This window comes from Leishmania mexicana, chromosome 27 (assembly GCF_000234665.1).
Source record: "Leishmania mexicana MHOM/GT/2001/U1103 complete genome, chromosome 27".
NCBI classification, from domain to species: domain Eukaryota; phylum Euglenozoa; class Kinetoplastea; order Trypanosomatida; family Trypanosomatidae; genus Leishmania; species Leishmania mexicana.
The window spans coordinates 657,155-677,380 of NC_018331.1; the positions used below are offsets into that span (position 1 = coordinate 657,155).

Here is a 20,226-nt window from a genome sequence, read left to right on the forward strand (position 1 = left end):
GCGCCTCTCGCTCCCTCGGAGAGGTCAGGGACCGCGCGTACCTCGCCATTACAGAGCTGTCGAGGTCTTGTCATGGACATGCCTCGTTTTGCTTGTCTGCATGACGGCGGCATGTGCTGGGGCAAAACCGCAGGAGGAGGCGGAGGAGGATGCTGATCAGTCTGTGGACCGGAACGGGTCTACGTGACAAAGCTCCTATCGACGTGCATGAAGAGAAATCACGAGAGGCACAGAAGGCAGAAACTCGGTGAAGGACATCAGATGACGTCTAGAGCTCTCTATCCGCTGCAGCACGCACTGGTCGCGAGCCACACGACCGCGTGATCAGCCATGTCTCTCGCGCAAAGCCTTATTTTGAAGAGGTATGGGGGTTTCTCCCCTGTTGTCTATGTCGCCTCACTTCAATCAACGCATATTGGAGTCTTCGTCGTCTGCGCCTACCTGCTACTGCTGCTGCCGTAGGGTAACCCCCTCACGCTCTGCACTCCATCATGTGTCCATCCTCTTCCTCCCGACAAGTCACACACACACACACGCATACTCCGGAGTGTGCGTGCGTGCGCCTGTCACCTCTTCTCTGTGTGCCTCAACCCCCCCCCCCCCACCTCCCACCCTCCCCCCACCCTCCCAAGCACCGATAGAAGTACTCAGTGCCTCAGACAGGTATTTGCTTTCCTTTCTCCCTTTGTTTGCCTTTCCAACCACGTTGAGGGCACCCATGGTGCATCGCAGTCGGGCTACCGTCGACCGCTCGTCCGATCATGAGGAACGCGTCAACTTCCTCGACGACGACTGTGGCCGCAACGCGCTGCAGTTGGCGGCACGAGGCAGCGCCATCGTCGCCACCCTGCAGCGGCTGGCCGCCCACATCCCAGCTGAGTTTACGGCCCCAGGCGGGACACCGTATGCAAAGCTCATCTTCGATTTCAGCTACTTCAAGCACCAGGATCAGATCGAAAAAGGCATCGCGGACTCCGCAGAGCTGCTCGTTCTGGACAAGGAGTTCTACGACACGCACATGGAGCTGCTGGAGAAGTTCATGGCGCTTTTTAGAGGCATCTACGGCTACGTAACCGAGCTGAACCGCTACGTCCGCGAGATCCAAGATGGCCAGTACGTGGCCCAGACGCTGGATACGGTGCTGGAGTCCTTGGATGGCCGGCAACTCCTCTGCGAGCTGTATCACCTCTACGGTGTCATGCTGCTCCTGATGGACCACAAAATCGGCGGCTTGGTGCGGGAGCGCATCATTGTGAGTTATGTGCGATACCGAGGCTCTGGAGAAGCACACACGGTGGAGGTGGCGGAGCTGTGTCGAGCCACTAGTCAGGGTGCAGGTGGGAGCTCCGCTATAGCCGCCAGCCCCATTAAGCGCACGCCAATGTCACCAAGGGCTGCCGCTGGTAGCGGTACTGGCATCAGCAGCTACCCGATCGACTACTTTGAGCGCATTCCGGTGCAGAAAGGCGTTGTGGTGCGACTGCTGGCCTGCATTCGGTCCGACGACATCTACCGCATGTCCAGCCATTACCCGAACCCAGACCACCGGAGCGCTGCCATGGCACTGCAGGGCGGTATTGTGTTTGTACTCCTCTTCTTCTGTGGCGACGTGCTGGTGCAGCAGCTACCGGTGATGAAGGAGTTGGTGGAGAAGCACTTTGCGGACAACTGGGTTGTTCACTATTACAGCGGGTACACGGCGGATTTATCTGTTGCCTGGGCGTCATTTCCAGCAGCACGCGCGGCGGTGCGGCGCACTCTCGAGTGGCACAGTGTCACCTATCACTTGCAGCGCATGCGTGGCGCGTTGTCACGCAGCACCGAGCGTGTGCAAGCAGTGTTGGAGGAGGGGATGCTGACAGAGAACTATGTCTTGGACAATGTACACGCGTTGCTGTTGCCCATCATAACCGAATCAAACGTGGTGCTGCGCTGGTTTGTGCTCCAAGGAGTGTGCTCCGCCTCGGCGTCATCGCCGCCGGCGTCTCCTGTTCGCGGCGACTCCGATGAAGCGAGTCTTCGCGCCGCCGCTTCTGCTGCTGGGCAGGCGGTGCGCGCCAGCTTTGAGAACGATGAGCTTCTGACGCTCCTGCTGGCAACGGCGCAGCTGGAGAGCCACGTCCAGTCGCGCTTCGCGGCAGTGCTGCAGGAGAAGACAGCGCGCTGGGCAGGCGCAAAAAAGCAGGCGGTGTCGCGTGTGAAGAAGCTGTCGCACTTCTTCTCGGAGGACAACCTGCTCGACACGTCTGTGCACGACGCAGAGCTGGAGCGGTGGTTTGCCGAAGTCGGTGCTCGTATTGCCAACCTGCACATGAAGCGGCAGAGCGCGAAGGCGACACGGCGCAAGTTGCAGCGGCTAGTGGCGGCGTTGGAGAACATACAGGAGTTCGCCCAGGTGAACCAACAGCTGCAGGTGCTGCAGTACGTCCGAGAGACGTGCGCAGACTTGCACCAGATGTTGCACTACCTGAACGCTGAGCGCCGTGTGCTTGGACGACTCGCCACCGTAACTGACTTCAGCTATGCGTGGGAGCTGCTCTCCGCACGCGGATACCTCGTCCGCGAGCTTCAGGCCCGCATTCGCCGGCAGCCAGTTGTAGCGGCACAGATGCAAGCACTCTTCGCGAAGCTCTCGTCACTGCTTCACCTGCCGTGCATCCGCATCGACCAAGGCATCACCGTCACTGCCGCGAGTGTTCTGGGAGTCGATGTGCGGCTCGAGCGGGCGCTGCAGTTCACCTCTACCTTTTACTCAGAGGAAGTGGTTTCGTTTCTGCGAAGCGTTCTACAGGTGATTCCGACCTCCATCTTCGAGGTCCTAAACAAAGTCATGTACCTCCTCACGAATGCGTTGCGGGAGTGCCCAAGCAAGCTGCAGCGCGACGAGTGGAAGCACTGGAGCCAGCTCGAGACGCGCGAGCAGCTCTGCGCGTGCACGGCCGACATAGCCCGCTACGCAGCCGGGCTGCTGGCAATGGAGGAAACGACGGTCGGTGTTGTGCGCGTCAATCCGCATCGACTCCTAGAAGACGGCATACGCAAGGAGCTCGTTGAGCACATTACGCGCGAGCTGCACGCTGGCATCTGGTTTGACCGGTCCAAGCCGTCCACCGTCGAGGACCTCGACAAGGAGCTGGTGCAGCTAGGGGCCCGGCTGCGTGGTGTGCGGAACTCCTTCGAGTATATCCAGGACTTCGTTAACGTGCACGGGCTTAAAATTTGGATGGAGGAGTTTCAGCGCATTGTCCGCTTCACCCTGCAGATGGAATGCAACGCCTTCTGGCCCAAAAAGGTGTACCCGTGGAGCTCGCCCTACCAATCCGCGAGCATCACGATCCCGTATTTTGCGCCGGCGCACCCCAAGGATGCGTATAGCTTCCTCGGTCACCTGGTCCAGCATCTGCTGTACCTGACGAGCCCGCGTGAGTCCATCTACTTTCCTGCCTACGGTGCGTGGTTCACGCGGCGCCGGCTGTGTGAGTGCGTGGGGCCCCGCTTGCTTTCCCGCGTCGCGGATGCGGTCGATTGCACCGGGCTAGCCTGCCTCGACGAGCTCTTGAGCTCCATCGTGACCAAGGACATGCAGCTTCTGGTGCAACGGCTTGCCGAGTCGGTGGCGTTGCTTGAGTCGGCGCAACGCGGCGCTGCGCAGGAGGTCTGGCGGCGGTGCATGCCCACCACCGCGACTCCTGAGAAAGACGCGTTTTTGAAGGGTTATGATCAGCTGGCCTCCATTCTTGAGGCGTCGCCAGCAGCGCAAGAGGTTGGGGTCGTTGCGATGCGCGTTGGTCGCATTGCCTTGATTCGGCAGCTGATTGCCCACCAGCTGCGCTCAGACAGCAAGCAAGACAGCTCTGCACTGGTTGCGTGCGTGCAGGCAGTCAACACCGCCGTCGTAGCAACCCTGGAGAGTCACCTCGCCAAGGACCCGTTCGAGGCGAGGGCTGCCGGCGCCTCCCGATCGTGCGCAGAGGTGTCGGAGGGGCTGGTCTGCGGAACGGCGCCGCTGCTTAGCTTTGTCGGCCTTACAGACCCGTTCGCGACTGTGTACGAAGTTACGGACGGGGGCGGCGGTGTCTCGCCCGGTGGTGACAACACAACAGGTGAGTTCAGCCTTGGCGCACCTCCACCTGCGCCTACCACCACTAGCAGCGGCGCCGCTCGCCCCGTCGCGGTTCCGACGAAGTTGACACTACCGCTCTTCGTTCTTCCACTCTGCGTGGTGGTGCTGCTCCACGTCCAGAAGTGCACCTACAGCGCGCGCTTCGACAGCTGCATTCCGGCGGAGAAGGAAGACGACGTGGACCCCACCGTGCTCGCTGTCGGCGTTGCAATCCTACTGCAGCAGTTCCCGCTGGAGGCAACCCGTCTTCTGTTGCAGCTACTGGCACAGGTGGTGCGCGTGTCCATCATTGCCAAAACTCCGACGCCAAAGGGGAAGGGCAAGGGCAAGGGGCCGGCAGCGCCGCTGATGTGCCGCTGCGCCGACGCTCTCAGAATGTGGATAGAGGTTTTTCAAGGGTACCTGCAGCGGTACCCGGAAAGGGAGCGGTCACATGGGGTTCCACCCAGTGTTCCTGATCGCTTTGCGCAGAGTGCGTGAAAGGTAGCGGTGGGGCGGGGAGCAACCACCGAACGTGGTGGACGCGCCATCCGCAGCCCTACAAAGTATGCCCGGGTGCCCTCATGGCCCTATCGCGCATATCGTTTTTTCTTCTGCTTCCGCTTTGCGGCACCTGGCTGCCTCCGTGCTCGTCCCCGCTCCTCGCATCACATTATTTTCTTTGCGTGCAGCCATCTTGTCCACCGTGTCTATGATACGCCACCCACGAGCAAGTCGGCAAATATACGCACGCACAACCACGGCTCCGCCTCGCCTCCGCGGCACCACGGCTATGCCAAGCAGCAGGGCCAGCCAACACCGCTTGGCGCCGCTCAGTCCCACTGCAATGCCACTGTGTACACCGCAGGCTAAACCCAGGACAACGCTCGACATCACCGCAACGCCGCTAATGCAGAAGAGCAGCCGGCGGGTGCGTACACCTGCTGAATGGTCGACACGATGCGTAGTGAGTCGGCACAAAGGTAACCAGCATGACCGCACGTCTCTCCGGCACGGCGCCAGCACCGACACGTCCGCCGGCACCACGAGTCCGCCAGTCGTACCCTCGATACCATGGTGAGGTGGCCCCACGTCATCAGGGTTGCGCACAACCAGAAGAAAACGGGGGTTGTCGTAGGACAATGCTGTGTACTTGTGTGGGCACGTGTGTTTATGTACGCATCTTAACCATGGGCTTATCCTGTGGGAACCACGACGGTTCTCGCTCCAGTTCATCTGCGGCCACTAGAAGGCGAGCCGGTGGGGAAGGATCGCGTAGGAAACCAGGCTCCACCCCCCCCCCACACACACACCACTACCATCCCTCCGGTGCGTATCTGACCACCTCTACCAGCTGACATGCTTTTTTTCCCCGTGAGTGTGGACCTTCTTTCTTCCGCGTCTGCATCGATGTACCCCTCCCCTCTCTCTGTCTGCCGGTCGAACGGGATACAATGTCCTCGGTGATAGGACCAGGCGGCTGATTGCCCGCGGACCCTCACCCCATCCGCCCCCTCGCACTGGACAACAAACGAAGGCAGCACCAAACAAAACGGCCGTAACGAGTCATCACAAAGGAGGAGGCCGAGGGGATGCGCACACGCCTACGCCCGGCCACCACCCACGGACACCCACACACAGATTTCCTTCCTCCCTTTCTTCCATCAGAATCGCTCAGCTGTTCTCGTGTGCACCAGGATGGATGCAGGGGCGACGGACGATACTTTGCCGCACCCCGTGTTCGTTTCTTCGGTGCCGACCCTCACAAAGGACGATGTAGAGCGCTTTGGCCGGCAGATGCTGGTGGAGGAGGTCGGCGCCGCTCACATGGAGCAGATCCGCCACGCCCATGTCGTGTGCATCGGCGCCGGCGGGCTGGGCAGCACCATTCTGTTGTATCTCGCAGCGTCCGGGGTCGGGCGGCTCACGATTGTGGACTTTGATGACGTGGAGCTGTCGAACTTGCACCGGCAGGTGATTCACACGACGGCGGCGATTGGCCAGCCAAAGGCGCTGAGTGCGAAGGCGTCGTGCCTGCGGCTATTTCCAGCAGCGCGTGTTGACGCGGTTGTGGAGGCTCTCAGCCCCACAAATGCCGAGCGGCTTTTTGCCACGTGCGACGTCGTCGTTGACGGCACAGACAACGTGGCTGCGCGCTACCTCATCAACGATGCCGCGATGCGTTGCGGCAAGCCTCTCGTTAGCGGAAGCGCCATGGGGTGGGAGGGGCAGCTCTCAGTGTACGGCTATCGCGGAGGCCCGTGCTATCGATGCTTGTTCCCGCAGCCACCCCCTCAGGAAACGGTCGGCAGCTGCAATGACAGTGGCGTGATGGGTCCTCTGCCAGGTATGATCGGCTGCTTGCAGGCGTTGGAGGTTTTGAAGGTGGCGACTGGAGTCGGTGAGACACTGAACGGCCGCCTGTTTCTCTTCAACGGTCTCCGCTTTTCCTCGCGCGTCGTCAAGTTACGCGGGCGGCAGCCACACTGTGCGGCCTGCGGCGCTGCAGCGTTGGCGGACGCGACACCACTCCCGCAATTAGCCGCGCAGACGCGCCCCGAGTACATCCCGTACTCGTGCCCGATCACCTCAGCGTCGAGTCCACCTGGTACATCATGCAGCGCTTTGGAGTACGCCGCGCATGCGCGCGGCTCCGCTGCTCCTCAGCGCCGTGTCACACTCGACGTGCGTGTGCGCTTGCAGTACGACATGGCGCACTTGGCGCATTCGGTAAACGTGCCGTACCAGTCGCTGCTGCAGTGGAAGCGTGCGGGCACGGTGGTGACGCAGCTGGCGGACGTGTTGGACAAGGCACTGCCACCGCAGTCCAACACACAGGATTGCATGGAAAATGGGTCTGCTGCTGCTTCCCATGACGACGCAGGGCCACAGGTAGTGGTTTACGTGCTGTGCCGTCGCGGCATCAATTCCCTCAAGGCAATGACCTTGATTCGCGCGGCGCTCGGAGAGGCGGAGGCGAGGGGCGACGAAGCGGCCGTCGCCCGGCTTGGTAGGTACATCTTCCGGAACGTCAGCGGCGGCCTCAACGCCTACCACCGCGAGGTGGACAGCGCCTTTCCCTACTACTGACGGCATGGTCAGTCTTCGCTCGCGAAGGGGTGTGTGGCCACACATGACGCCAAGGGCGTCTTCCTATTCAACCAAATGCTCCCACATAATAAGCGCACAGCTGCTAAGGCCAAAGTGGGTGGCAATCACGAACGCCATCTGATCCCGGGCTCTTGGCACGCAGCCAACACACAAGAAAAACAAGTACCAATGCATTGCGGAGCTCCAGTGGAGGAAAGGACGGGGAAAGGGCAGAAGGCCAATCTCAAGGGAGGCGCAGCGGGGAATATGGTGGGCGCGTGAGAGAGAGACTCTCGCTTTAGGCGCTCTGATGTTACCCTTCCCTCTTCCCCGTGTGTTGTGACCTCCTCACCGCATGAAGGTAAGCTGCACGGGTCTTGCGCATGGGGCGCAGATCTCGCCCCCACTCCTCCCCCCCCGCCTCCTCTGTTCATCCTCTCTTTTACTGTGCAGGATTCGCGTACATGAAGCGGCACATCGGAACGCGCCCCGAGGTTGAAGCGGCGTTTGGCAGCGCACTCCGTGGTACAACCACAGGTGGGGATGCCCGCTCTTTCTTCTCGTCTCCCCCATTTTTTACCCCTTTTTTCTTGAACCCAAGCGGGGGCTTCGCCGGAGCCCCTGTCGCGTGTGGGGGGCACGGTGACTCGCAACGACACACGCAGCGCCTCATTCTCTTTTATCTGTCGCAGCCCCTCCTCCCTCCCCCCTCTCCCCCCACAGCGGGCGTGTACACTGTAGGTGTGTCTCAGCCTTTTTTGTAGGATAGCCAAGGCCTGGCTCAGCGAAGAAATTGTCTCCAGTGACAATCCACTAGTACTCCTCCCCCATCTCCCGAACCGCATTCTTTTCCTGCGGACTCACGGTGTGCCGCTCTCACGCCTCGAGCGCGTCGAATGGCGCCTCTGCTGGAGCGCGTTGCGCTTGACTCCTCCACCTCACCCACCGCCTCCGCTGCGTCCTTCTCTAGAGTGCTTCGATACTGTTTTCTTTTGTTTTTATTTATCACTGCGCTTGGATGAGAAGCCCACCGCCATCTGCTATGGCATTCATCCCGATCCTCTCTGCCTGCTATGTGCTCTCTCGAGCACCCGCACCCACATCTTGTCGCGTACTTGCGTTTTTGCATCCCCCTCTGTGTAGCTCTTATGGGCTGCTTCCTTGGCGAGTGCTGCCCTGAATTTCCTCTGGGTTTCTTTTCGTTGGGGAGGGGAGGGGAAGGGGGGCATGAAACTCTCGCACGATCATGGTGCAGAGCAGAGTCTCGGGCGCTATCTTTTATGGGGACGCAGCCTAGACGGACGATGTTGCTCGATGCGGGCCTTCTGGTGGCGTGGAGCAGCCACACATGGGCGAGTTTCGCCACACTCAGGCGAGACGGCGAAGCTGCGCCGTGTTGAGACACCGAGCATTACGTCGTCGCGGGGAGTCGGACCCGTCGATAACGCGAGTCGCGTCGTGTAAGTTGGCGCCAATGCGTCGTTCACATACATGTTTTTTTTTTCTTTCGTGAATCGACTGGATCGGGAGCTCAGCGCGTGCTACTGGCGACACATCAGGCTTCAGCAGCGCTGTGGTGGCAGTGCAGCAGCCGAAGCACAAGAAGAATCGGACTCAGGGGACGCGACGGGAGGTGTGCCAGCCTCCGGCAGCGCCTTCTTCCTCACTCCAGCTGAACAAGCTAACATCCACGGATGGGCCATGGCGTGTGTGCCAGCCTACCGCCACCAGCTTTTCGCTGCTGTGGCGAACTCCACCGCGGCTCTCGGCGTCGCTGACGCTCTACCCGGTCATCCACGGGTACGCACGCGCCCTCCGTTGTCGTAGTGGACTCTGCCCCACTCCGTGGGGCGGCCTTCGTTGGAACGCCTGCGATTTCAGACGACGACCCGGACCGTGGAGTGATGCAAGTTGCCGCGTTGCACTAGAACGGACTCCCCTCCGTGTACAAAACTGCGAGTCCGTCAGTTTCGACGCGCACCGTGCGCAGGCAAGGGGGAGGCGATAGCGGTGGCCTGTCAATACCGTTTCTGGTCGGCCCCATGTCACAGGGAGCATCTCCAGTGGGGCACCGCCAACGCGCCATTGGAGATTTCTCCCTGTGACGCCGTTGTCGTCGCGGGGCATCGTTGATGTTTCGCTTTTTTTTCGCCGACAGCCACCGAAGACGACAGCAGATACCCTACAGATGGGGCATCCGGCACTGTAGCCTTGGAGGCGTGAAAGCGCTTCGCTCAGTGCTACCGGGAACACAAGTCGAGAAGCCCATGCAAGGGTGCACGTCTGTGGCACTGATGGTCTCCTCGCGGGGTGGCCTCATTGCCCCATCAGTATCGCAGCAACTGGCAGTGGCGTACGTGACGCGGCCGCCCATTCAAAAACGAACTGCACCACATCGAGCGCAGACACTGTGAAGTCTCTTCACAGTCTTCGCAATCGGCCCAGACTCGACGTCCTCGGCGTCTACGAGCCAAGACCCAGGAGGAGCTCATCGGACGTCGGCCGGCTATGGAGCTGTGGCATCCGCGGAACTCTCGCGAGTGCGTGCGTCGACGCTGATGCTCGCCTTGGCACTCGAGTTAATTCAATTGACAGACACCGTCTGCAACGTAAAAGGGAGTGTGGTGGACGATTACGCGCCGTGGCTAGCGTGCATCGCCATCAGCTGTCCCTGTTCTGCCACTCGTGCAGTGGTGGTCCGGATGAGCGTGTCGTGGAGGTGCGCCTAGCGGACTCCTCCAGCGAGGGCGAACCCGGAGCTGGTCTGATGTCTTCCGAGACGGTGCGGCAAGTCAACTGGACATCAACGTCACAGGAGGCGAATGGGGAGGAAGTCGTGTCGCTGCTTCTCATCAACGAAACCGGACTCATTCACGTCGCCTTGGTGCGACGATCGCTTTGCAAACGGACACCGCCTTTGGTCTCACCGCCGCTCAGCCCTCCGTTGTCAACGCAGAGTCGGCGGCACCACCGTGCGCTGTTTAGGCTACGTCTTGCTCCCCGGCTCGGCGTATTGGTGTGGTGGGTCAGCTTATGCCGCTGTTGTGGCAACGAGTCATGAACTTGTCGGCTGGCATGTGCGCTGAACCTGCTCTCTCTCTCTCAGACGATGTGCATGTCCTACGCGGCAGCTACCCGTCCCTCCTACATAAAACCCCCTGGGCCCTGCCGCCGTTGCCCCCCCTTCGTGTCGCGCGCTCGCCGTCAACGGCGGCATTGCTGCAGCTACCTGCGCCAGTGGCAGGCAACGCTGCCATGACCACGACAGCTAGCTCCCACACCGAGAGCGGTGTGGCGGAAAATGTAGCTATGCGCGGCAGCGGCTTTGTGGAGCCGGGGCGCCACTGCAACGGCCGAGCTCAGCCCCGTCTTGGTTGACTTTGGTCCCCTGACGTGGCACTGAACGGAGTCGTCACGGTGACGGCTGCCTTCGTGAACGTGGCGGCGACGTGGGAACGCCGATGATCCGGCCCCCCCCCCTCTCCCATCCTGAGGTGTCATTTTCCGATCCGAGGGACGCCAAAGGGCCTACTGTGATCACACGCCTCAGTGGCACCGGCAGGGCGTGGTGAACTGGGCCAAGCTGTGATCGACCGCGGTAGGACGCGGGTGCTGTGGGGTGCCTTGCCAGTTCACGCCCTGCTCCTTTCGCGTAGACCCCCAACACACTGGAGTACATCTGGCTCACGGCGAGCCACTAGTGGGCAGACGCGCATCTACTCCGCACCGCACGTCGTTCCGCAAAGTGAAGACTTGTCCTGGTTTTGGTGAAGCAGGCAGGCGCAGGGTGTTTGGGGTGCATGCGCAACGCGTTCCCCACCCACCACCCCACCCTCTGCCCCGTCCCACGTCTCCCCACCTCTGGTCTCTCGCGCTGTGTGTTGCACCGCCAGTGCCTCTGTGGCTCTTTTTATTCCTCTGTTTTCGCGTCCCCCCTCCTCCTCGCGTTGGCCCGAGCCGAGCTTCAAAGCGACCAGACAACCCAAAATGACCTCACTGTGACACACGCACACGCACACACGCAGAAGGCGCTTGCTGTTGGCTGACAGTCAGAGGGAGAAGAGTCTTTCGGCGGGCACCACCGAGCATGGCCGCGTGATCCTGCGTGTTCTTATTTTCTTGCGCTCTTGTTGAAGTTTACATGTCTCTCCACATCCTCCGCTCCTGCCCTGGCCCTCCCTCCCTCCCTCTCCCCCTCCGCCACACCGACCGCCCAACCGACTCACACTCCCGGTGACGGACGAGAACAAAAGTCGACTTCCTCCCTATCTCTCCCACACACACCACATCACCAAAAAAAACGAAAGTTAACGCGAGTGAAGACATTACCGTGTTCCCGCGTGTTTCGACTGCCGTGGTCTTTGTAGTTCCTGACGTTCGTTGTGTGCGCGCGTGTAGTTCCCTTTTCGTAGACGGTATTCCCCTCCCTTCTCGCACCCTTCTCCCCCTTCCTTTGTAGCTGTCCTTCCGCGCAGCTCTCCGCAGTCTTGCGCACACGGAGAACGGGGGAAAGCTCATTCAACCAACCACGCGCACAGCCATAGCGCGGGTGATTTCCTGCTGCCAACGAGGCAGTTCGTCCTCCTCGAAGTCCATCGGCGTGTCCGTTCGTTGCTCTTCAACTCACGACCATGTCGCGTCCGTACGGAAAGAAAGGGTACTCCTTTCACAACCGCAGCAGCCCCGGCGGTGGTGGCGGCGGCGTCGGCATTCTTGGGAATGGCAGCAACAATGGCGGCCGTGGCGGCGGTCGCAGCGGCGCCGACTTCGGTCGTGGTGGCGGTCGCAGCGGCGGTGGTGGCGGTGGTGGTCGCTTCAACAACCACCACCACGGCGGCGGCAATCGTAACAACAGCCATAGCGACACTAACAACAGCGCCAGTAGCGGCGGCGCGGACGTGATGAAAGTGCTCCTCTCTCTCCTCTTTGAGAAGTCGTACAGCCAAATCTTCAACGAGGCAAACGGCCTGCTAAACTTGTCCAACACCCGCGCCAGCCCCGATCTCGAGCCGGTGCAGAAGCGTGTGGACTACAACAGTGTCGCGTTCTGCAAGGTGCTGGCGGAAGTGCTTCGAGAGACGTTCGCGGACCGCATCCGTGTGCTGCAGCTGGACGACAACAGCATCCGTCAGTTGAAGGTGTTTCTCACCGCGCTGGCGGACGCTGACATTCACCGCGGCATCACAGCCATCTCTGCCCGCAACAACAGCATCAACGACCTCTCCTTCGTCAGCGGGCTTAAGCGCTATGACGGCCTCAACGAGCTTCTCCTCATCGGCAACCCCGTCACGAACCAGAAGGACTACTCCACCCGCCTCAGTCGCGACCTGCCACGACTGAACATGATCGACGGGGTAGCCGTGGACCGGGCTCTACTGCGCCTGCCCAACCCGGTCAACTCAGCCCCGCCGTCGCAGCAGCAGCTCAGCGTCCTGCACTACCTGGAGCAGACCATGTTCCAGTCCATGGCCTCGCGCAACTACGACGCCATCACCTATCTGTACGGCTCTCAGTTCTCGGCACTGTCCATCAGCCGTGGCCCGGAGCCGCTGCCCCAGCGCGTGCCCGTGAGCGCAGTGCTCAACACCGGCGACCTGGAGAAGCAGCTGCGCAACCAGATGCAGGCCGACGTCTCCAAGCTGCGCTCGAGCCAAGACTTTCGCAACCTTGCCACGGACAGTGCGGGGTCGATGCGGAACATCGCCAAGGGCCCGCAAGAGATCGTCTCGAAGCTTCGGCACATGTGCGGAGGCGACAAATCCATTTCCGTGGAGATCGAGTTCAACCCGAACTTTAACGTGGTGATGATGGACCAGAGCTACCACATGCGCGTGCCCGTATGCGTAGTAACGGTGCACGGCAAGATGCGCTACCTCTGGAACCCGATCCGGCCGGAGACGCAGCAGCCCACCTTCCCTGCCGGCAAGGCCCCCATGATCTCCACGTTCTTCGACCGCACCCTGACCTTGACCTGGGACAACAACACGAACGCATGGTCGATCGCGAACGACATGGTGCTGATGCGCCCAGACCGCGCTGTCGTGCATGACGACGGCACCCCGAGCAGCCCTCTCTTCTTTGCTAACACCCCGTCGCGCATTGAGCAGATGCGCCGGCGTCTGATGCCCGGCATCACTGCCGATGTCATGGCTGTCATCGTCAACGCGACCACCTCGGACGAGGAAGTGAAGCAGTCCATCATGCAGCTGCTCCTGCTGCCTCCAGATCAGCTGCACGCCGTGGCGAGCGATCCAGAGGCCGCGAAGCGTGCACTGGTGATGTAGAACTATGACATTGAGCCGCATGTGTGTGATGACCCCAGAGCTCTCGACGAAGGGGAAAGTGGCAAAGAAGGGGGGCTGAGGCGGGAGATGATCCATGAAGCGCAAGGAACAGCAGTGCTGTGTGTGTGTGTGTGTGTGTGTGTGGCTGTTGTATCCAATGCGATGACTTTTTCCTCATCGTCTTTCACGCCTGTGGGCCGCTCTGATGCGAGTTGTTGTTGTTGTTGTTTCTGCCTTGGTGTCATTTTCATGGCTGTTGTGTGTCTTCTTCCTGTCGCCGGCGACACGGTAGATGCTGCGCCCTCCTCCCTCCTTTTTCTTTCGTGCTTTTAGACTCTGGTTGTGTGCGCTTGCTCCCTTTCATGTACGCGTTTTTGTGTGGGAGCGTCTGTGTGTCGACGTAGCTGTGTCCTCGTGTGTAAGTTGAGCATGGACCAGCCGTTTGGTTGGCCTATGCTCTCTCGGTCTCTCCCTCGTTTCCTCCGTTCATCTCGCTGTTCAATGCTCGCCTGTGCGTGTGTGTGCGGGTGGTTAAAACAGAATGCAGAGACAACATAAGTTATAAAGGAAACAATGAAAAGGAGGAGATCACACACACACACACACACCTCCCACGATTCTCTGGAGAAGCCACTGTTCTGATGACCACCTGCCGACCACACTCCCCTGCACGCTGCCGTGCGTGTGCGTGTGTGTGTGTGTGTGTGTGTGTGCATCTGTACGTGTTGTGCTTGTGATGCATTGCTTGTTTTGCTCTTCCTCTCTACCTTTCTCTCTGCGTGTGTGCGTGTGTGCGCATCTGTACCCCCACGGTGCCCGTCCGTCATCTTTTAACGTCGAACAAGACAGCTAAGAACAGAAAACAACAAAGAAAAGAATGCAGACAACGACGAGGGACAACGCAAGCTGTTTCTACTAACAAGTCTTTGCATGCATGAGTGCTGTGAAAGGGGAGACCCCACGGACGACAGACGAGGAGGAGGCGGAGGAGTGTGTGGACGGAGTGAGTGGGCGTGAGCACAACAACGAAAACGGCTGCAGCGCATGCCTGATGGAGACCTGCAAACTATTTAGCGTGTCGTCGTCTCCGCGTCTCTCTCTGAGTTGATCGTCCCTGCACTGCACTTCGACTCGAGCCCTCTGTCACCTCGGCTGCTCGCCTGTGCGGTAAGCGCGCGCACCTGTCACCTGCTTGTTGGCGTACTGCTGAAAATGCACGGTGCACTGCGCGCGATTCCACAGGGTCGTGCACTCCTCCTCCCCCTCGCTCTTCCTTTGGCTGCTGCACCGTCTTCCTCAACCGTTTTGGGCGGAGAGGGTCGTTGGGTATGTCAGTGCATGTGCTGCTGTGAGTGTATGTGGGCGTTTAGCCCCTTTCTCTCTCAAGCAGCGTTCGGAGTATCTGAGCGTGTGTGCGTGCGCGTGCACAAGGCCAGTGGCAGCTGCTACTGTTGCCCACCCCTGCCAAGCACGAAGCGGCGAACAGCGGAGCAGAAAAAGAGCAGCGGCGCCGCGGACGCCCTCGTTCTGTGTTCGCTGATTTTTTTTATACGAAGAGAGCGAGCCGAGCGCGGTGATGGAGAAAGAGAAGCGAGCGAGAGTCGTGCAGAGGAGGTGGAGGGTAGGGAGGAAATGACGCACACTGCAGCGATGTGCTCACGTGAAGGAAAGGAGGAGGAGGGACGGACACACAGCAAGAGAAGCCTTGCAACATAAAAGGGCACCCCCCCCATCACCACCACCACCGAGCCATTGCAGACAAGCGGAAATACACCAAACCGCTGGATCCCCTTGCAAGGTTCTGTGTGTGTGTGTGTGTGTGGTACATCCTGGCCTCCCTCCGTCTCGCAATACGTGCGTTTTTCATCTGTTCCCCCCCCCCCGGCACTGTCACCTGCGTCCACCAGCCTCGCTCGCTCTCTCTCGTGGTGTATGTGTGTGTGTGTGTGTATCTTTGCAGGTAGAATGACTCCTGTTTTGCGTCCAGCGCATCCACCTCTTCCCCTTTTATCTTCGCCGTGTGCTCGTCGATCGCGACTCTGCCTACCCCGTTCATTCCCGCTACAGTCGCCCTTCCTTCTCTTTTTTTCCCTTTCCTCCGCTGACCGTCACTGTGTACGAGGATCGAATACATCAGAATGGGCACGTGTTGGCGTGCCAGCAGGGAGGCCAGAGAAGCGGAATGGTGGAGTGAGCGTAACAACGAGTACCACGTCGGAAGGGCTTGTCGAGGTGTGTGTGTGTGCGCGCGCGCATGTGCTGGCGCTTGCTTGGGTCACTGGTGAGAGAGAGGATGAGTGAGACTAAGGAACTGACGATAGCGAGTAGCGAGATGCACAATATCTATTTCTTTTTTTTCTTGCGTGTTGCGAATATATCGATGTCACCGTGCCCATGGTGCTGCTGCCGCCCGATCCCTCTTTCCAAAGGCCCCGCCCCCCTAGAACACCGGCCGCAGATGTGTGTCGTTCATCTTTGTTTTTCGTTGCAAGCAGTTTGCGTCGCCATCTTTGCACGCCTTTCCATGCTAACCCCCGCCCCTTTTTTTCCTTCCTGCTCGACTCGTCTTGCGGTGTTCTCATCCACAGCGGCTGCAGCCGCTGCTCCACGCCGCAGCAAAGAGCACTACATAAAAAAGGGGGTGGAACACCGACTGGGGCCGTCGCATGGCGCTTTTTGCGTTTTATTGTTGTTGTTCGTTTGATTGTGCTATCCGCTACTCGCTTCCTGAGTGTTCTTTCCAGGGGAATCCCTCCCCCTCTCCCCTTCCTCCATCCCTCCTCTTCTGCAAAGCCCACACACACACACACACGCATACACACATATATATTTATGTGTGTGTGTGTGCGTGTACATCGATGAGAACATCAAAGGGGGAGCAATGTGGTGTATACTTAGTGCATCGCAGGATTCCAAATACCGGGGTGGAGATGGGGGGAAGCACAGGCACAGCAAACAGTGGAGATAGAAGCGCAGGGACAGACAGTCAGCAATGCGTACACACACACAGAGACCCTCAACGCAAGGCCCCTTTTTTTCTCCCTGCTGGTGCTCTCCGTGGGCGCGGAATGAGCGACATGCCTACCTCTGTGCATCCTTGCGTTCTAGCGTAGCACGGCAGTGACGAGCGGGAAGGTGTTGTCTCCTCTGTCGCTGCTCTCTTCAATCCCCCGCTGCCGCCGGCCTCCGTGCCCTCCTCCTCCGCTTTCCTCGCGGCTGTCTTGTTCGTATCCCTCTCTCTCGCATCTTGTTCTCGTGCGCGCATGTGCGCGTTCGTGGGTGTGTGGGTGGGTGGGTGGGTAGGTGTGTGGGTGTCTTCCCGTTGGCGCAACACGTCCCCCCCCCCCCGCGTTCTTTGGGTGCTTCCGGGCACTCAGTCTCTCTCCTTCACCGCTTTCTTTTTCTTCAAGAGATGTGTGTCCTGCCTCAACATGTCGTGTTAGGCGGGAGGAGGGGCGGAGAACAGACACACCCACACACGCACGCACAAGAGCAGAAGAAGCGGCGAGATCAACAGCCATTCACGCTCTCTCTCTCCCTCGCAGCCGCCTCATCGCTTTCACCTCATGTCACCGCATAGCCAAAGTGCAAGGGCGTTTATTCGTTCACATCCTCACAGGTTCACAGACACACATAGCCGACCCTCTCCACCCATGAGCACCCAGCTGCGGCCGGGCTCACATGCACACGTACCCGAACAGTCTTTCATGATGCCCTCTTCCTCTTCCTCTCCCCTCCCTCCTTTTTCTTTACCACCCGGCATTTGCTCCATGCGCGTTCTCTCCATGGGTGTTTCGTTCTTCAGCTGCCTCTGGTTGCTCTCGCGAGGCGATGAGTCACATGCCCTCTCCTCCTCCACCTCTCATGGCGTCAGGAGCAGATGGTGTTCTTGCTTCCGATCACGCAGCATTCAATGTAATCCCAGTCTTCCGCGCATATACGCATCGGCATGCGCGCCGCATTGCGCCAGCACCTTTATTTTTTTTCTCTGACTTTGTGTTTTCTGTTGCAGCGCCTCTCGCCGACGACGGGTAAGCGGTGGGAGCAGGTGCGAGCACTACTCCTCGCCGCTGCCAGCCCAAGTCGCGTGATGGTTGCTTGTCCATTTCTTTCGTCCCCCCTTGCGTGTTGCTCTCCCGTATCCCTGCGGTCATCACTCGCAACACACAGAATGCACCACACGACCGTAAGGCAACTCACATACAAAGTAGCGCCATCACCTCTCACCCCCACTCGTCTTTCTCCTTGCCCGCTCTGCGTGTGCGCTTGCGAGGCGCCTCCCCCCCCCTCCGTTTCTCATTTTCTTCTTCTCTTTCCTATCCCACCTTCACAAAGCACCGGTTGGGTAACGGTTGCGTGAGCGTATGAGGTTGCCTCCACGTCATCGCACTCTGTGCGTCTCCCCAGCAGCCCCACTCCGTTCTCTCTCTCGCTCTCGCTCTCTCTCTCCCTCTGCTTGCAGTCCACCACTCGGATCGGCATCCACGTTCCTCCTACGCCAACTACGCGGTTTCGCGCTTCGACGTGCGCTGCATGTCCTCTTGTCTCCTTCTCTTTCCCTACCCCCTCCCGCACACCATAATAATAATAATAATGTGTGTGCGTGTGTGTGTGTGTGTGTGACGATACGCGGCCGAGCATCGTGCGTTGCCTTCTTAGCCTCCGTGCTGTCTGTTGTCAACCTTATTTTTTTTCTCCCTTCGTCCACTCCTTAGTCGGCCAATATTTCGACAGTCCGCCAGTGCGATGCCTGTGTGCCCCTGTGCGGCAACGCTTTTTCTTAACCCCTTCGCTCTGGTCAAGGTGCAGCTGGTAAGCGCTCTCTCACTCTCTCCTCTGTCGCCTGCGCAGTTGCGCAATCGTGGCACGCGCCAGCAGCAGACAAGGTTGTGGATCTCTTGCATACGTGTTGAAGCGAGATGCGAGGGGATGGGGGGAGGGAGGGACTTCCCACCTTTCTCCCTGCTATCTCCTCCTCTCGCGGTGTGTCTGCTCCCCACTCTTCGTCTGGACGTAGTAACGTCTGTTTCTCTCAGTGCCTCTGTGTGTGTGTGCTGACAGCACGCGTTGCATTGTAGGGAGCAGAAGACCCTTCAAGGGTGGCGGTCACAGGCGTAGACTTGGATGGAAAGCGCACCCGACGACACGCACGCGCGCAGCGGAAACACTAAAAAAAAAGTGTTCTGTTGTCGTCGTCGCCGTTTCCGACTGCCGTTGCTTCTCTCTTTCTCCCCCTTCTCGATGCGCGTCTTCTCCTGCGTTTTACCAACGACTGTGCGGTATATCTGTGTGTGCGTGTGGCATACAGGCGTAGGGGGATGCGGCGCTAGGTGCGAGAAGAAGGGGGAGGGGGTGGGTGGGCATGGCACCACTCAGAATGCAAGGGTTCGTGAGTGTGTGCATGTGTATGTGTGTGCTCGAGGCAGTCTCCACACACACACACACAGCGCCCCTCCGTCATCACGAGACAGAGCGAGAGAGAGAGCAGGAAAAATGGATTCGCGCATGAGAGGGGGGAGAGGAATTGCCGCACAGCTCTTGATGGTGTCTGTCGTTTTACGTTCGTTCTTCTTGTCCTGTCTCGGACTCTTTTGCTTTCTCTGTTCCACGTGTATGTATGTATGTATGTGTGTGTGTGGGTGGGTGGGTGGGTGGGTGTGCGCCTGTGCATGAGAAACCGTTCGTCTGCTGCGCGGCTGCTGCTCAGTTCTCCTTCTCATCCCGTTGGTTGACGAGCAGTGCGACACGGTTTGGAATGCGGACGCGGACGCGGGAGGAATGGAGGATAGCGCGCACTGGTGTTCTTTTACGACTTGGTGCAAATGACCAACACGGTCACCGTGCAGTCCCTCTTGATGTCTCACTCGCTCTGCCCACTATTTGGGGTTTTCTCTCCGTCTAGCTCCACCCCTTGTGACAATGCGATGCGTGTGCTCATTGTATGGCATTGCAGAGCTCCTTCCCTCTCTCCCTTCCTCCTCCCTTCCAAGCTTGACTCTACACGCGCACAGAGGGGGCAGAGAAGAGACCGTCTGTTTCCGCGCCTGTGGTCCTCCGTTGTGCATCGTGTACTCATCCTGGATCGGTGTTCGCTGTTGTTTCCGTTTTCGGTCTGAATCTCCCCACCGCTCGTTGGTCTTTGATGCATGTGAATGAGCGAGTGACGTGACGCGCGTACGACTGCAGGACGTGGCGTGTGGCGTGTGTGTGTGTGTGTGTGTGTGTGTATGTGGTCGAGATGACAGAAAACGTTCACGCAAGCAAGCGAAATATTAAAAAAAAGGACACACAACAAAGCAGCGCCAAACGCGAGCGGCGCGTCATCTGTGTGTGTATGCGCGCTATTTGCGCTGCACTTTCCTCGCCTTCGTAGTGCCCATCATCCCTTGCCGCGTCCTCTGCATCGTTACTCTGCCGACCCACTTCCCGTACTCCTTCCTTTTCTCTATCTCCCGCTATGCCTGCGCGTCGACGTTTTTTCGCGGACGGCGATGTTTGAGACGTTCGGTGTGTCTGCCTCTGTGTGTGTGTGTGTGGTGCAACTGCCCGCATTTTCGTTGGCGACCATACACTTCCTCGTGACGGAAGAAAGTACGATGTGGTGCACTGGCCCTGCCCCCTCCCTTCACCCAGATTCACCTCTTTTTGTTTTTTTTTCGCGCCCTCTGGCCAGTGATTCAGGGGCAGTGCCATCCTTCGGTTTTTACCGTGTCTCCTCGCTCGTCATCGCGACGCTGCGCCACGCAAAGA

General features: G+C 59.3%; 3 protein-coding genes across 3 annotated transcripts; all 3 read left to right on the forward strand.

Moving 5' to 3' along the window:
• Positions 1 to 718: 718 nt before the first annotated feature.
• On the forward strand, positions 719 to 4,603 carry LMXM_27_1660 (conserved hypothetical protein; the record flags this gene model as incomplete). Its single annotated transcript, XM_003876692.1, has 1 exon — positions 719 to 4,603. One exon carries the CDS (start codon positions 719 to 721, stop codon positions 4,601 to 4,603), a length of 3,885 nt encoding a protein of 1,294 aa, XP_003876741.1.
• Positions 4,604 to 5,800: 1,197 nt separating this feature from the next.
• LMXM_27_1670 (molybdopterin synthase sulphurylase-like protein,putative) lies at positions 5,801 to 7,192 on the forward strand (the record flags this gene model as incomplete). The annotated part of the gene is made up of 1 exon (XM_003876693.1): positions 5,801 to 7,192. The coding sequence occupies one exon, from the start codon at positions 5,801 to 5,803 to the stop codon at positions 7,190 to 7,192; it is 1,392 nt and encodes a 463-aa protein (XP_003876742.1).
• A 4,631-nt stretch (positions 7,193 to 11,823) lies between these two features.
• On the forward strand, positions 11,824 to 13,476 carry LMXM_27_1680 (conserved hypothetical protein; the record flags this gene model as incomplete). Its single annotated transcript, XM_003876694.1, has 1 exon — positions 11,824 to 13,476. The coding sequence occupies one exon, from the start codon at positions 11,824 to 11,826 to the stop codon at positions 13,474 to 13,476; it is 1,653 nt and encodes a 550-aa protein (XP_003876743.1).
• Positions 13,477 to 20,226: the final 6,750 nt, after the last annotated feature.